This window comes from Kogia breviceps, chromosome 13 (genome assembly GCF_026419965.1).
Source record: "Kogia breviceps isolate mKogBre1 chromosome 13, mKogBre1 haplotype 1, whole genome shotgun sequence".
Classification (NCBI taxonomy): Eukaryota; Metazoa; Chordata; class Mammalia; order Artiodactyla; family Physeteridae; genus Kogia; species Kogia breviceps.
The window spans coordinates 10,951,184-10,968,361 of record NC_081322.1 but is presented as its reverse complement, the minus strand read 5'-3'; the positions used below and the strand labels follow the sequence as shown (position 1 = coordinate 10,968,361).

General features: G+C 44.3%; 2 protein-coding genes across 10 annotated transcripts in view; one reads left to right on the top strand and one right to left on the bottom strand.

The window, feature by feature from the left end:
• Positions 1-16,339, top strand: part of SMAP1 (small ArfGAP 1) — a 220,853-nt gene extending 204,514 nt beyond the window's left edge. For 7 of the 8 annotated variants that reach the window (XM_067011371.1, XM_067011370.1, XM_067011368.1 and 4 more), the window contains 4 exons: positions 5,223-5,350; positions 11,049-11,220; positions 12,126-12,433; positions 14,561-16,339. In XM_067011371.1, the coding sequence (XP_066867472.1) occupies positions 5,223-5,350; positions 11,049-11,220; positions 12,126-12,433; positions 14,561-14,704 (752 nt within the window). In that variant the 3' untranslated portion in view covers positions 14,705-16,339. Of the gene's footprint in view, positions 1-5,222; positions 5,351-11,048; positions 11,221-12,125; positions 12,436-13,516; positions 13,590-14,560 lie in introns of those variants that run through there. The other variant, XM_059083835.2, reaches the window with a different exon arrangement.
• B3GAT2 (beta-1,3-glucuronyltransferase 2) overlaps positions 15,557-17,178 on the bottom strand; it is a 185,501-nt gene continuing 183,879 nt past the window's right edge. Inside the window, exons 3-4 of one of the 2 annotated variants that reach the window (XM_059083838.2) lie at positions 16,146-16,294; positions 15,557-16,065 (exon numbers count right to left, since the gene is read on the bottom strand). In XM_059083838.2, coding sequence (XP_058939821.1) covers positions 15,979-16,065; positions 16,146-16,294 — 236 coding nt within the window. In that variant the 3' untranslated portion in view covers positions 15,557-15,978. Of the gene's footprint in view, positions 16,295-17,178 lie in introns of both variants that reach the window. The other variant, XM_059083836.2, reaches the window with a different exon arrangement.

Below are 17,178 nucleotides of genomic sequence, written 5' to 3'. Positions count from 1 at the left end.
TTCTGAAACATTTCAATGCACCAGTATTTGTGGAGCATTTGCTCTGTGCCAGCGCTGATTGAGGAGACAGCTGCGCCCTCATTCTGAGAGAGGATGGGGGGACAGGGCCTAGGCAGTGTGGTGCAAGTGTGAGCACGTGGGGCGTGCCCGTCACAGTGTGTTCACACGCCGACAAAAACCAAAAGTGACATTACTGGTAGTAAGGCACCTGGGAAGGCTGCCACCTTGCAGCCCCTGGATTTGGGAGGGAGGAGTTGGGAGGCTGCCTGCCCCCCCCCCCGGGGGGGGTGGCGCATGGGGAGGGGGTGGGGCCTCGTGCACTCAGCAGGGAGCTGGGGCCCAGGACAGTGACCCAGCTGGGTGGTGCAGCCAGCCCCACCCTCTGTGCCCTCTTCTTGGCAGGCGGGGCAGCTGCCCCGGGAACTGTTTTCACCTTGGACGGGGTAGGGGCACTGCTTCTGTTTGGGGGAACCAGGAAAGGCTGCTCAGAATGGTTATAGCAGTTGAGTTTTCCAGCTGTACCACCAGACTTCTGTTGAAATCCTAGTCTTACTGTGTCAAAATCTCTGGAGGTGATGGGGGCGTTAAACTGAGACACTTATATAGAGCTTGATCAGAGTACCCGGCAACAGAACTTAAAAATGTTAGTATTAATAGTGGGTTATTAAAAATCCAAACTGTTCTATTCTTATTTCCTTTTAGTTTATACATGGTATCATTCAAAGGCATTTGGAATGGGCCAAGAAGAAGACACTAAATGTTGTTTTAAGTACTTTGTTTACTTTTACTCATTTGGATTTTTGCTGTCAGGTGAGTTCTGGTATAGCCACGATTAATAGAATCGACAGCTACATGGAAGGTTTCTAGATGATAGAAATGGCCTTCATGACGTTGTGATATTTGAAATGCTACCTTCTTTCTAAGCATCTGCCAGTGTCATGATGTGAAGTAGGCCAGTAACTGCGCGCTGGGTCTGTTCGTGTGAGATGTAGCACTGATTTTTAACAACTTTCTTTCTTTGGCTCAAAACGTTTAAGCTTTTCTTGTGAATTTCTGGTACGTGTGCAGTATAAAACAGTCATCTACCAGCTCGGTTTTCAGATCAAACATTAGTCTGAAATCTTAAGGTAATGTAGAAAGAAAATAGTTGCCCACAAGCAGCTAATTGTAGGCTTGATGCCTTGCCTTTAAAATGGAAATTCCTTCCCTGTTTTACTGCATTGTCCTAATTTCTTGTTCGCTCATTGCTTCATTATCGTTCTTTCTGGTGTCGTTGCCGCGAAGTTTCTGCCGTTGGCCTCAGGCTGTTCTTGTACTCGGGCACTCGCATTGTTTGTTGTCCACTGGCGACTGTTTCTGCATGTTGATGAGGGGGGCTGCCCCCCCGCTCCCCCGCCCCTGCAGCCGGGCGACGAGCCCGTGCGCACCGGGAGGTGCTGTGCGTGGGGGTCCTGACACGCTGTCTGCACAGACGGCCCCTCCCGCCCTGGAGGCGCTGTGTGGCCTGGCCCTGGGCTCCCCAGCCCCTGGAAGGGGAGGTTTCCATTGGTCTGGGTGTCTGTACACTCAAAATGTAGCCCATGTGGATTTAATTATTTTTCTTACATTATTGTGCTAATGTAAACATTTACACTGTTTAAACCATTTAATTTGAATGACTCTTTCTAAATTTTTAAATGTTTATCTGAAAAACTGCTTTTAACATCTTGGTATTCTATGGCTTTTGTGGCTTCTGAGCTTCTATTTGATCGGAGAGGACTGTGCCGCTAGGGAACCGTTGATGGAGAGGCCGCGTTGAGCTGCAGTGGTTGTGACGGGGCTGCCCGTGTCCCTCCCGCCCGCGGCCCAAGTGCCCCTCTGTGGCCGCACCGGCCGGGCCCCTCACTGTATCCTGAGGAGATGCTGGGCCTGGCAGGAGGATGGGGGGGGGGGTGTGTGTGTGTGGAGACAGGCTGGCGCGGAGTGTGTTCTGAACTGTTGACGCCACTGCCTCTCTAACTTTGTACTAATAATTATTAACTATGTAAGGGTTGGTTTTTAATGTTCAGACTTTTAAGTGGTTTCTTTATCTATAGCTGTAACTACATGACTTTTGTGCAATGTGGCTTAAAGAAAAGAGCATGCACTAGTCAGGGCTCAGACGACTTCGTTCTAGTACAAGTTTTGCTGCTTCACTAGGGAAGCGACATTGAGTCTTTAATCTCTCTGTGCCCCGGTTTCTGTAACTGGGGGTGATGGAAGGAGATGCCTTCTCATCCTCCATGGAGACAGAAATGATAACATGGAAATGTTCTTTTAAAAAGTCCAGGAAGGGCTTCCCTAGTGGCGTGGTGGTTGCGAGTCCGCCTGCCGACGCAGGGAACACGGGTTCGTGCCCTGGTCTGGGAAGATCCCACATGCTGCGGAGCGGCTGGGCCCGTGAGCCATGGCCGCTGAGCCTGCGTGTCCGGAGCCTGTGCTCCGCAACGGGAGAGGCCACAGCAGTGAGAGGCCCGCGTACTGCAAAAAAAAAAAAAAAAAAAAAGTCCAGGAAGCAGCTGATTTTTATAGTGATGGTAATGATTACTAGCCTTCCCCTGTCCTTTTTAAATACTGAAAATAAAAAACACGAGTTTTGAAACGAATTGAAACAGTCCTTGGTAGAGAATGTGTTTTATCACGCCAAATGTAGTAAGTCAAATTAGCAGACATTGAAATCCAGGGGGAAAACTTGTTGGGAATTTGTGTACTGATTTTGCAAGGGCGAGACGTTTTCCTGTAAGTTAAGGATTTGTTTTTTGACAATTCTGTGAATGCTTAGCTTTTTTAGTAACAAGGAGAATTGATGGGAGTTTCAATCCGTCATATTAGGGGATCGTGTGGGGAAAAGACTGGGGAACTTTGAACAGACTTAAAAGACTGTACTACGTTGAACAGACTTAAAATTTCTGAAGCATGTTCAGTTTATAAATACAAATACATTATTGGCCTGTAGTCGATGAGCCTCTTGGTTCTCACACAGTGCATCCTGAGCTCACTGATGTTGTATAAGCTAATTGACATGTCCTGGGGCAAAAAATAGGTTGATACCTTATTCCCCAATTCACCAAAAACAATAATAGTGGTAATAATAATAAGTTAATGATAGCGTTTTCTCATGTTTAAGGTTTTTTTAAATATAAACTTATCCTAATTGTTAGTGTTTGCTATTACTTGAAACAGCAAAAAGTTTTAACTGAAAAACTGGAAATAGTTACTTACGCTCATTTTTACTTTTGTTCCTCTTGGTTGTGGTTTATTTTGGAGGACATGTGCTTCTGTTTGTGAGTTTAAGTTGCATGAAATACAGTTGTATTTTCTGCTAATAAAGTGCTTCCATGTTCATGTGATAGAATGAACATGTCTGTTTGATGAGGTTATTCACCTGTCCTCAGCTCTGCAGCTGCAGGACCACTGACTCACATGGCAGTGTTACATGAGCTTCTTTACTGAGTTGCGGATGGCACAGAGATGTTCCTTTAGTTGTGTTTCTAATCTAGAATACCCTGTCCTTCTAAAATATTTTATTTCTGGTTCATATTACCTGACGTACTACACATCAGGTAAATGGAACGTGGAATGGGCTGGAAAACATAAAATAGTACCTGAAAGAAGTCTAACTTCAGAATGAATGTTGCCACTTTGAATGAGTTAGAAATGGAAAAAAATTACTTTCATGTATAAGTCATATTTGAATTCTTTAATGCCATGGTTGTGTGTTAGCTTAAAATTCTGTATATTATAAATTAGTAATAATCTACTCATTGTTTTATTGCTTCACCTTTAAATTGTCCATAGTGCTTATAGAGGTATAACGTGTAACGCATAAACGTATGTGCTGAGTATATTTTTTTTATGGCTCTGATAATGTTATAACATGGAAAATTATTGAAAAATATTTGCAGTTGGTTTCTTCCAAACTAACCTTTCATGGGTTTCACACACACATTTATAAATTAAGTAGTAAAGAATATTTTACTGTGACCATTTATTCATTGCAATTAATGATAATTTGTTTCACTGAAGCTCAAACAGGGAAATAAAAGATACTAATTTCTATAGTTATACCTCAAGAAAGAGAAGAAATCTGTGAGTTTCTGTGGGTTGTGATAGAAATACCTAGTACGTGGTAGATCTTCTGTTAAATCTGTCCAGTATCCGAGGATCTACCCTGTGCAAGACGTCCATCCCTCTCCTTGTCGAAGACGTCTTAGAAGATGCCTCATTTGCCTTTGAGGAGTGTATGGTTCATCAGAGGGATCAAGTGAGGCTGTAAGCTGTAAAGTGAGAGCTCGATTAGGATGTAAGTCCTCGGAGATTGGAGTTGTGATGTTCTGAACTGTTCCTTGGGTCGTGACCACAGAAAACTGAGCTGTGTGAGCTGTCCTGCTCCCTGAAACCCCGTGCTTGCAAGCTCTCTGCACTGCCCCCAACCCGGCCCCCCACCCGACACTTGTGAGTTCTGGACTGACGTCAGGGGGAGATGAGAACTCTGAGGGTGAGCCGGAGGCTGACCTGGGGTGTCGGCGCTGCCCGGCGGCTCGGTGCACCCAACACTGAAGGTGGCCGCACTTGAATACAGAAAGGGCCTATTTCAGTGTGTTGTGGATACTGCCTATGGAATCAGTGTATAGTGTATGTTTGTTTTCTTTCTGTCCAGTATTTTTCCTTACGTAACTTTAAAATTTAACATTCCAGACATTTTAAATCATTAAAATTTATTTCCATGGTAGGTAAACATGATACGAAGTAATATTGGAGACACACACACGTGCATATTTATGGAGAGGCAGGCAGCCTTCGTAGGGACATGGTATCGCGTCCCAGCGTAGCCAGTGACTGCAGTGGTGGTGCCGGTCTCATAAGGGTATGGGGTTAAATGAGTTAATATATGTAGAGTACTCAGAACAGTACCTTACATGTAAGAAGCATCAGGACACAGAATAATGGCAATAGTATAATACCGTTTGTTAAAAAGGGGTTTGCATATATACTTAGAAACCGGTGGGTAAAGAATATTTCTTCAAGAACAAAACTGGGAATGGTTTCTTTGGGAGAGAGGAGAGAGCCTGGGGTACAAGGAGGGCATACATTTTGTTGTTAGCTTTTTGAACTTTTAACCATATATTTTTAGAATAAAGCCATGTTTCAAGTAATTTTAGAGATTCTAGAATCTTTAAGACAAGAATCTACGTTCTTTTCAGACGGCCCTGCCGAGGTGCCAGTGACTAATGGGAACACAGCCACGGGACAGGCCTTGAACGATGATCTGGACATCTTTGGACCGATGATTTCTAATCCCTTACCCGCGACTGTCCTGCCGCCAGCTCCGGTATGTGTTAAGAGCATGGTTTTACACTGTGTATTTTCTTTTTGGAAAGTTTCAATTTTGAATTGTTTCTAACTTGAAAGCCTCTAAATCTTTAGGCCAGGAGTTGGCAAACTAAGCCTGCAGCTTGTTTTTGCAAATAAAGTGTGATTGGAGACGGCCACTCCGTTTACTTACATGCTGTCTGTGGCCGCTTTCACACTGCAAAAAGCAAGTTGAGTAGTTGCAGCAGATAGTCTATGACCCACAAAGCCTAAGTAAGAATCACTGTCTGAAGTTTGCTAACTCTTGCTCTAGGCAAACGGTGTTTAGAATGAGTAAGTTGGACTCGGACTGTTTCAGCCTTGCCTGCGATCCATAAGGTTACTTACTTCAGAGGTTTTTGAACTGTTTGGTGTGTGAACATGGACTAGACGCCCGTAGTTTTTTTCTTGTGCTCTGTCGAGCCAGCCCAGGACAGTGTTTCCTTCTGGGTGCAGGAAAGCCGAGAACAAGAAATTCTAGCAAACTCAGTACGCATATGCCTTTTTATGAAGACACATTGTTTCTTAGCCTTAAAACCTGCCTTTTTTTATTTTAATGATTTTTTAAAAAATTATTTAGAACGTAATATTAACAATAAAGATTTTTTAAAAGTATCAGTGGTAAAGAAATTTTGACTTGCCTTCTTAACATTACATGGAATTTCTTTTTTTTTTTTCTTTTTTGCCTTTATTCTTTTTCTTAAAAATTGAAGTCTAGTTGATTTACAATGCTGTGTTAGGTTCAGGTGTACAGCAAAGTGATTCAGCTATACATATATGTTCTTTTTCAGATTCGTTTCCCTTATATGTTATCACAAAATATTGAGTATAGTTCCCTGTGCTATATAGTAGGTTTAGGTCCTTGTTGGTTAACTATTTTTATATACAGTAGTGTGTATATGTTAATCCCAAACTCCTAATTTATCCTTCCCCCTCTTCCCCTTTGGTAACCATAACTTTGTTTTCTATGTCTGTGAATCTATTTCTGTTTTGTAAGTAAGTTCATTTGTGTCGTATTTTATTGATTGATTGATTGATTGATTGCCACACCACGCAGCATGTGTGGGACCTTACAGGGATCGAACCCGCACCCCCCCTGCAGTGGAAGCGAGGACTCTTAACCACTGGACCACCAGGGAAGTCCCTGTGTCATATTTTAGATTCCACATACAAGTGATATCATATCATATTTGTCTTTCTCTGACTTACTTCACTCAGTATGTAATCCCTAGGTCCATCCATGTTGCTGCAAATGGCGTTGTTTGATTCTTTTTATGGCTGAGTAATATTCCATTGTATATATGTACCACATCTTCTTTATTCATTCCTCCGTTGATGAATGTTTAGGTTGCTTCCATGTCCTGGCTATTGTAAACAGTGCTGCTATGAACATTGGGGTGCATGTGTCTTTTTGAATTATGGTTTTCTCAGGGTATATGCTCAGTAGTGGGATTGCTGGGTCATATGGTAGTTCTATTTTTAGTTTTTTGAGGAACCTCCATACTGTTCTCCATCGTGCCTGCACCAATTTACATTCCCACCAACAGTGCAAGAGGGTTCCCTTTTCTCTACACCCTCTCCAGCATTTATTGTTTGTAGAGTTTTATGATGATGGCCATTCTGACCGGTGTGAGGTGATACCTCATTGTAGTTTTGATTTTCATTTCTCTAATAATTAGCGATGTTGAGCATCTTTTCATGTGCTTTTTAGCCATCTGTATGTCTTTGGAGAAATGTCCATTTAGATCTGCCCATTTTTGGATTGGGTTGTTTGTTTTTTTGTTATTGAGCTGCATGAGCTGTTCGTATATTTTGGAGATTAATCCCTTGTCAGTCACATCTTTTTGTTAAATATTTCAAATATTTTTTCAGCTTTATTGAGGTATAATTGAAAAATAAAATTATATGTTTAAAATATATTAACGTAATGTGTTGATATATGTATTCATTGTGAAAAGATTCCTACCACCAAGTTAATTAACACATCTATCATCTCACAAATTTACCTTTTTGTGTGGGTGATAATGCTTAAAATCTACTCTCATTGAATTTCATTTATACAATACAGTATAATCAACTATAGCTACCATGTTCTGCATTAGATCCTCAGATCTTACATCTTATAACTGAAAATGTGTACCTGCCTCCCAGCCCTTGGCAAACACCATTCTGCTCTGTTTCTATGGGTTTGCCTTTTTTTTTTTTTTTTTTTTTTAAGATTTCACATATAAGTGATACCGTGCAGTATTTGTCTTTAAGGTGAGATATTAATATATAACTTTCAGGGACATAGGTTACTCTTAAGCATACAACTTAAGATTCTGTTTTAAATTTATAAATAAGCAACTAGTTTGTTGTAGTGAAGTATAATTTTTGAGGTAAAATATTTCTCTTTCTCTAGAAAACCTGAGCCAGATGGGAATTGTTTGGATGGAAAGTTCTAAGAAAGAACCAATGTCTTACTAAGAAGACGAATTACATATATTTTTATTATATATATTTATTGTCATTATGATAGTCATTGTATAATTAACACTGGAATTGAGCAAATAGATTTCTGAGGAATCATTAGTTTAAGTGGAGCTTTATCAAAAGTATCTGCAGCATTACTGTTTATTTTCAGAAAAGATAGCTTTATTTTATGGCTTTGCCTCTTCTTCCCCCAACACGTAAAAAGAGGAACTAAGTGTTGCTAGTATTGTTTCAGTTAACGTTAATTACCTTGTGAATGTGTGCAGGTGTGGGTATGCGTGTGGTAGTAAAAGAAAAAGTCTAATGCTAACATTTTGGGTGTGGAAAGAAGTATTTGGGACACTTGACAGTCCGAGCATGAAAAGCAGCTTCTTTTGGTCTAGCGTTTTAGCGGGGCCGTTCGGCCGGCCCGCCTTCCTTAGACTCCACTGCAGGACGGGAACCGCTCTGCAGCTGCTCGCGCGTTAGACCCCACGGCCGGCGAGCCGAGGCCCGGTGAGCTCTGTGCAGTCAGAGCAGCGAGCGGGACAGTGTGGACCTCAGCCCCCCTCTGTGCATTTGCAGCTCCTGCTCCCGCCCCAGGGCTGCCCTGGCCTTCGCGCGGGGCGTCTGACCGAGAGGAAACAGGGCGGCCCTTCAGAATCACACCTCATTCTTTTTCTGGAGTGTTTTTGGACCAAAATTGTGTCAGTTTTATGGAGCCCTCTAAAATAATTTGGTGGACAGAATTATCTTTCCTCCAAACTACATGTAAAGACTCTAATCCAGACATGTTGTCAAAATAATGTCTTTGAAAATTGGAGGAAGGAGAGAGAAGGTGGGTTAAAGCACACGTTTTACACATACACACTGTACATAGTTTACTAATTTGGTGGCTTTTTATGTTGTGAAATTGAATTGGACCCCACTAGGAATTACTCGGAACCCTGCTTCTTTCAGTCCTGATTTTCTGAGTGTGGTGCAAATTCTGGTTGAAGATTTCCCCTCACGTGAATATGAGCTGGATTGATGTGACCGTCTGCTTTCCTGTCTGGCTGTGCAGTCTTCCCTGAGGGGCTGGGAACGCTCAGCTGCCCCGAGAGGACGCACGGACTGGGGTTTGAGGGGCGTCGTTCCAGTGTCCCTCAAGGTGACACGTAGAAGCTCTCCCTTTCCTGTTCTGTGCATAATATCCACATCCCCACAGCATCTAGACTCACACAGGTGCTGTGGCCTGTCCTCGGTTTGGCCCCGGATCCCAGATGGCCAGAGAGCCTTTGGCTGGGGATCCTGCGGCCCCCGGAAAGTGCACACGTACCGGCAGCAGCGGTTCTCCTTTTACCTTGGAGTGGTCCTGCCAGCACGTGGGGCGCCCCCATCACCCACCCCGTAACTGGCCGTTCGAGCACCTGCTAGCCAGGCTGCCTGGCGTGGCTGTGCTTAGATAACTGTGTCCCTGTGGAGGCAGGCGTTCATCAGAAGAAACTCGCGTCTGGAGCACGGGGCTGCTCTAGCCTGAGCTGGAATAATAGTAGCTTTCCCAAGCACTTCGGGTTTTCTCACACGTCTGTGTCCTCGGGGAACAGACCCCAGGGTTTTGAGCAGGTTCTTAGATTGAACGGAAACTAAACGTGATGGAGGATCATTTCGTGAGGCGTGGTTGCTTTGTCATCTAGCAACATTAACGGCAACACTGCCATCTGCCGAGCGCTCCTGAGGTCGTCAGGCACGGCTGTAAGGGAGCTCCTCCCAGGCCCAGAGGAGGGCGTGGGAAGGCGGAGTGACAGGTCCAAGGGCACCGGGGCGAGCCTGCAGGCTGGCCGCAGGGCCCACGCTCTCGGCCTCTGCCTTCTGTTGCTTCACTGGTACGTCAGATATATTTGATTCAAGCCCACTGTTGTTATTTGAATTCCATCATGTCCGGTTTCTTACACATTTCAGATCTTTTGCAAAATTATGTGGCTTTTTTTCCTGTCTTAAAATTCTTGCTTAATGTCATAATAGATTCAAAATATTGTTCTGCTTAAGTTAGCTTGTGAGCATAATGCTTGGATGCTAATTTATTGAAAGGTTTTTTAGCCAAGGCATTAAATGTTTGATTTTTTAAAAATTCAAGCCAAATCATGTACACTATGATTTAACTTCTACTTGCTGCTCACCTCATTCTATAGTTTGAGAAGACTCTTATCCAGTTTTGTTTTGGTTTTTTGCGGTACGCTGGCCTGTCACTGCTGTGGCCTCTCCCGTTGCGGAGCACAGGCTCCGGACGCGCAGGCTCAGCGGCCATGGCTCACGGGCCCAGCTGCTCCGCGGCATGTGGGATCCTCCCGGACCGGGGCACGAACCCATGTCCCCCGCATCGGCAGGTGGACTCGCAACCACTGCGCCACCAGGGAAGCCCTTATCCAGTGTTTACTAGTCTTCATAGACCTCTTTGAAACTCTTCATATCTAAGTCAATTCCCTATATGCAAATGTGATTGAATATTTGGTGACTGCAGAGATCATTAAGGTGAGGTGTCAGTTGTGACTGTGTAATACTGTCTGTGTGCAAGGTATAGGAGATGAAGTGAAATTCTTTGTTTTGTATTGCAATATCCACATGCTTGTCTGTATTCATGTTCTTACCCCTGTCTACAAGCGGAATGCAAGGTGTTAGGGGAGAGTGCAGGTGGTCGCAGTTTTGCTGGACCTCATATCTGGGTAGACTGGAAGCATTCTAATGTTATGGTTTAAACGGATTAGATTAGGTTCATAAAAATATCGCGACGGTGCTTTTGAGAAACAAAACCTTTCCCCCCCGTCAGCCACTGCGGGCCCCTCTTGCAGTCGGCTGTAGTCGTGAGATGTTCTTCATTCCAAGGGGTAGCAGCCCTTGGCGGCAGTGATGGCTGCAGGAGACGCGCGAGCGCCTCCCGGGAGTGCCGGTCCTCAGGCAGCGCCACGCGCCCGTTGTTGAAGCCACCGCGGTCAGGGCGTGATGGGCAGGGCTCAGCGTCAGAGAGGTTCTGTCTACTCCTTTTACATCAACGGATTCAAAACAGGAAATGTTCCTCTATCCTGCATGTAGGTTTTGCATGGGCTTCTCAGTGATTCCCTTTAGTGTCACCATGTTACCTTCTACAGTTGTTTAGTTTCTAATTTCATAACTTCATTTGGATTTCAAGGAATGGATGAGCTGTGTTTTATCATGCAGAATTCGACAGCCTGTTTTGGTATCTGTCTCAGGGGACGTCCTCTGTACCAGCAGTTGCCGCTCTGTCTGCAGTGACATCTGGGGATCTGGATCTATTCACTGAGCAAGCTACTAAGGCAGAAGAGGTGGCCAAGAAACAGCTCTCCAAAGACTCCATCTTATCTCTGTATGGCACAGGGACCGTCCAGCAGCAGAGCGCTCCTGGTAATGCACTTGAAATCTGCTGTCAGTGAATTGCAGTGACGGCCCTAGAAGTGTACTCTTTGTGCTTATGTAATGTCAATTATATTTCTTCCTCGTTTTTCCTGTGTAATGAGTGCTTTTGTTGCCGTTTACACAACTACAAAACTGAAATGAAAGCAGCATTAGGATTCGAATGCACAAAACTTTATTCATTTAGGATTAACAGGCTGGTCTCATGTCACTTAATGTTTCACAAGCCTTATAGGACAGGGATTATCTTTGAAGAATTACTTAAATTTGATTTGCCTGAAGTTTATAGCTCTGTACAGTATGGTATTCTTTCTGCAAGTAAACAATAAGTCTGAAATATCACATGAAATCAAAAAAAGCTTTGAGGTTTCTTTTTTTAAAATATAATCAAAAAGAAATACTAGCACGGTAAAGATTTTTGTTTGCACAGTTCTAATCTGTCATTTCCTCTAAAATAATGGGCTGCATTTCACATAAGAGCTGAAATTATATGACATCTCAGCTGCTTCCATTAAAACCAGAGACAGTCCACTCTGACTTGTTTACTTGGTAATGAGAGACCAGTGGTGCAAATCAGCAGAAACACAGTCTCATGCTATATAATTTGGTCCTCACAATGGATATTTTTATGTAGCTATTGCACAGGATTTATTTATCCTAGTTAAGTTTGCTCAGGCTCTAACTGATTTGTCTGCTTCCTGGAAGTAACCAGCTCCGAGGGTGTAGGTGTGAGCTGGTTTGAGCACTAGGGGCAGCCAGACCAGAATTAAAGTCTTTGCCGTGGGTAGTTCAGAAAGATGGCGCTCCTGTTTCTGTGCTGACAGAGGTGAGTTGCAGCGGTATGCGGTGACCCTGTTCTCTTCATTTGTTTTCTCTGCTTGGTCCTTCTGTTGCAGGTGTGTTTATGGGACCCACAAATATACCGTTTCCCTCACAAGCACCGGCTGCATTTCAAGGCTTCCCGTCCATGGGCGGGCCCGGGCCTGCAGCTCCTGGCCTTGCGGGAAGCGTGATGGGGCCGAGCGCGGGCGTGATGGTGGGCGTGCGCCTGCCCAACGGCTTCATGGGAAACGCACAGACTGGGGTGATGCCACTTCCGCAGAGTGTGGTCGGCCCCCCAGGAGGGATGGTGGGACACGTGGGTGGAGCCCAGAGTAAGTTTGGCCTGCCGCCAGCTCAGCAGCCCCCATGGAACCTCTCCCAGGTAGGGTCCTTTCTCTCCAACTTCTCCAAAATCAGAGAAACGAGATCTTGTTTTCTATATGGTTTTATTTGTTTTTAATAAATAAAACAGAAAGAATTGAGTAGGGATAATGTTATAAAAGGTAAAAACTGTCTAATCAAATAGACAAATGAGCTGTCATTGTTCCTATATTTAGAATATTCTGTAGAGAATGTTAAGCATTTTTTCATTTCTGGTTATAACACAGCTGTAATGGTGAATGTCCCTCATTTGTTTGTAACAGCTAGAAATTATCTTGGGCATCTTTTGAAATTAGCACCGAGCTTTAAACCCAGCCCCCTGGTGGGGTTGTTTGTACGGACCACTTAGACCAACCTATTTTCACTAATAATTCTGGGGGCTCTTGGTAACTTTCACAAATTAGAAAACAATCCAGCCTCATGTTCTCAAAGTACTGCTTTTGAGAGATCTAGGCTGTGTGTGGATTTATAAAAAATCTTTTTGTTCAAATACATTTGTAAAGTTGTATTTTCTTCTTACTTATAGTCAACGTTTATGTTTAAAAAGAATATACACTAGTTCAAGAATTCCCATAAGATATGAACCAGTCCATATTTGTGTCCTACATCCCCTCATATTACAAAATCCTATTTCTGCCTCAGTTAGTTTAGAGCCAGGAGATGACATTTTAGTATTACTTCTTTCAAATCCATTCTGACTTTCCTCTGGCTTCACAGACAGAGGCCTCAGACGTAGGTTCGTGGTCCCACTCTTCTTCCTGGTACACTTCCTTATTTGATGTTCCTCTGGTATTTTGATGCCCTTGACATCTGTTCTTGTCAGCATTCAGGGAACAGTATATAGCAGTTGCTAACCGACATTAGCAAAATCACTGTATATCGCATGAATGTTCCAAGTTATTTTTTACTATTACCATTTAAAGGAATATCTATATGACATTGGTCTGTGCACTCTGGGAATCTCAAAAATTGTTAAGTGTCAAATGTCAGTAATAGCTTTCGTGCAGCCGGTAATGCTGAAGCAGACCCAGCTCAGGCTAGGGTGCCTGCTGAACCAGTAAGGACATGGCCCACCTTACTCCGGGCACGCCGAAGGGGCTGCTCTTCTCCAGCTCTCTCTTGGTGGGGTCTACTGGCCATGACAGGTACTAAACATCCTTTAGTACCTAGGAAGAAGTGACCTGCCCCTCCAGACACTATGCCTCATCAGTGATGTGGTATTACGGTTTTTGAGGAACTAAGAACTGCAAACGGTTGAACTTTATTAATACAATCCAACCCTGAGTGTAGGTTTTGAATCCACTGTACTTAGTGGTAAATCTCCTTGCCTTTCCTTCACTTACCATCAGTCTTAGAAGTGAGAGCACCACAGGGGAGGGTTAGGAGGCTTATGTACACACGACTCCAGTCTGGAAGAAAAGTACATGTAATCTTACACCTTTTGTCATATAATAGGCGTTTATATGGTTGGCTATAGCAAAAGAAAAATATGTTTTATGACTTTTTAATATTTAGAAAGTATACAGAGCTACTTAAGACTTGAGTAAAGGCAGAACAATTGCCAATCATATACAATTCATAATTTTGGAGTAGTTTACTTTCAGACATTTCCTTAGTCCTGAGTAGTTAAAGTATAGTTGAAAGTATATCCTAGAAAAGTATATAGTTGAAAGTATATGCTAGTATAGTTGAAAGTTTGAATAGCAGACTCATGGCACATCCAGATAGGAATTCAGAGATTGCTTTGGTACTTTTTCCAGTTGTGGTTAATCTTTGGGGGACAAGAAATTGAGCCCAGAAAATGAATAAATATAAAATGATTTGAGACCACTTTATAGACAGGGCTGAAAAGCGGAAGGAAATAGCAACCAAGAAGGGAACACGGTAGCTATTTGCTTTCTGCGGAGAATGCATCGTGTGGTCGTCTGCTTTTACCCCAGGGCTCGGACAGCTTTTCACATGGATGAAAAATGCTAGGAGTTGCTATTAGGCGTCCGTGTCTCTCCGAGTAAATCAACTTCGAGTAAAGGCCTGCTTCTACTAAAATAGGCTGGCCATTAAAAATGTGTAGCAGTGGCTGAAGAAACCAGGCCTGAAAAGTGAAGGGTGCCTTTTTGTGTGTTCACAGGTGAACCAGCAGATGGCTGGCCTGAGCCTGGGGGGCGCAAGCTCCGCGGCGGGCTTCAGCCAGCCCCCCAGCACCACCGCGGGGGCCGCGGGGTGGTCGGGGGCCTCGTCAGGTCAGACGCTCAGCACGCAGCTGTGGAAGTGACCCTGCAGCACGGCGCACCGCGCTCCCCCCCGCCCCGCCCCCGACATTCCTGCGGAGATGCAGCCGGGTTCCCCTGTTCATTCGTGTACATACTATTGTTTTCTTTTTTTCCCCATTTGTTCATATTAAGAATTATCTGATTGACCGTGTTGGTCTGTACTGATGGATTAAATTTGCTGTGGTGAAAAGCAGGTTGAGAAACCATTTCATGTCGAGGGCAGCTTTTGCCCACATTTCCCAGGATTTCATAGACACAGTATCTGGGAAGCTGCTCAGTCAACGTGCATAATCAGTTTCCCTCTCGATGAAATTATAGCTCTTATGTTTGTTTGCATATAAGGGAAGTAGCTATCATGTTTGTTAGTAATACCTCTAACAGTATGAACCCCACCCCCAGATTAGCCAGTAATCCTGTAGGAAGGTACTGTATGCTCAAATGTTTAATCATATAAATAGAGTGTCATTGTATCACTGAGCACTGTTTTCTAGTGTATCCAGATTCTTTTATGTCATCATTCACGTCACTGTGCCGTTGCTATGATGTGCTTAACCGGGAACGTGGTTAGAAAAAGGAAGATAAACCTGGATGATACTACAAAATTAGTTGTTTAACGAATGTTTGAAGAAGTCAGATTTTACCTGCCTCCCTTGTAATTGGGATCTCTTCCTATGTACACATAGTGCTAACAAACAGGAGACCTTTCTCTGCACTAGATGCAAACAGGGTAACTAAACAAGCCACTTCAACCCTTGAAGGCGTATCCAGGTTTATGACAGTAATTGTGTTTACATTTTATGGTGCCTAGTACTGACAGATGTCATATCCCTGTATTAAACAGATGAATCCATAGACCTTTTTTTGTGGGTTTTATTTCCTGTGATGTATACTGCCACCAGTCTTACAAACGTTACTTCACGTTGCAGAGTCACAAATTGGGAATGTGTTGTTGACAGAATACTTGTCATCTGTTTGTTTTGAAAACCTGTTCAGTGCTACCAATTAAGTATAAGGCCAAATGGGAAAGTATGTAACAAGATTCTCAGAATGGTACTAGCCTACGCGCCATTAGCTGTGCTGTACGGAGACCCTTCGGGTTCGTTGTAAGGGAGCATGCAGAACAAATGGAGGCAAGAGCGGAGGTCTCTGCCCGCGCTCGGCTTCCGGACACCACCGCCCCGTAAGCAGGTGCCCGTCGGGAGGAGAGCAGAGGAAACGGCCCCCGGGGGCCCGCAGCCCTACCCGCGCGCCCGCCAGAGCACCAGCTGCGGCTCCGTCACACCTCGATCGTCACCGTGTCCAGGTGGTACTTGGGCTCGTTGGCTAGGTTCACCTTCTCGGTCCGAGTGTGCCACACGAGGACCTGCGGGGAGGAGACCTGATGGGTAGCCACGCTCTCCAGGGACACACAGCAAGGTCAAGCAGCACGAGTGAAATGAATACCTTGGTGCAGTTACTTGCTTTCGGTTCCAGCTCTTCGACAGTCGTGATCTGCTTTAGGAAGTCAGATTCCTGCATCCCGGGCTGGGACCCACGACGCTTAAATACAGCTTTGGGGTTGGACAAGATGACTTGAAGGCTTACAGCGAATCCTTTGTGAAAGTTAAAAAAAAAAAAAAAAAGTCTTTAAAGTAAAATACTGGTGTACTTCTCTTTTTTTCTATATAATCTTGGTCACATCAAAACCCGTTTTTTTCAGTATCTACCGTGGGCCAAGTCTTGGTTCACAGAGTTGAACAGGAGTGTTGCCTGCATCATCACAGTCTCAGAAGGACAGCCCGCCTTTGCAACAGAGCACGTCCGCCGCCCTGATCGAGGCTGTGTGTGGAGGGGCGGCTTCTGGACCCTACGTAGCCTGTTGATGACAAAGGGTGCACGTCGCAGAGGCCGTCACAGCCCCCGCACGTTTGGCCTCTGGGAGCAACTAGAACCCGATACGCCGGAAACGCACACAGACTCGCCCTGCCTGTCCCCGGGGAGGAGGCCGCCCTGCTTTCCTGCCTGTCCTCTGACATCTCCGTGTGTTCCTACCAAAGCCAGCGCTGCTCTGATGGACCCTGAGGTTAGAAGACGAAGGAATACAAGTCCGGTCAGTTAGCTGGGAAATGAATATAGTCATTTGGTATAAATTTCCAATTCGATTCAATCTGAAAAGCGGGGCGTGGGGGGGCTGGAAATCAGTGCAGGAGATGATATCGGGCCATTTGGCAAATTTGGTTTTTGTAGTTCATTTTTCAAGGAAACAAATGAGTGTCAATTTCCTTAAATGGTTTAGTGTTACGAAAAATCATTACTCTTTAGTCTGTAGTTTAACAAACTGTGTTACAGGCTTAGCCATCAAGCGCTCCACAAGCCGTCTCTGGAAGCAGCTGTCACAGCCGTCCTAATTGTTGTGAAAGTCTGCACCCCGCCCTCTGCTCTTCACGACGCAGCTGACGCTATAAAGCCAGGCACCCTTCCAGAGTCAGGAGGATCA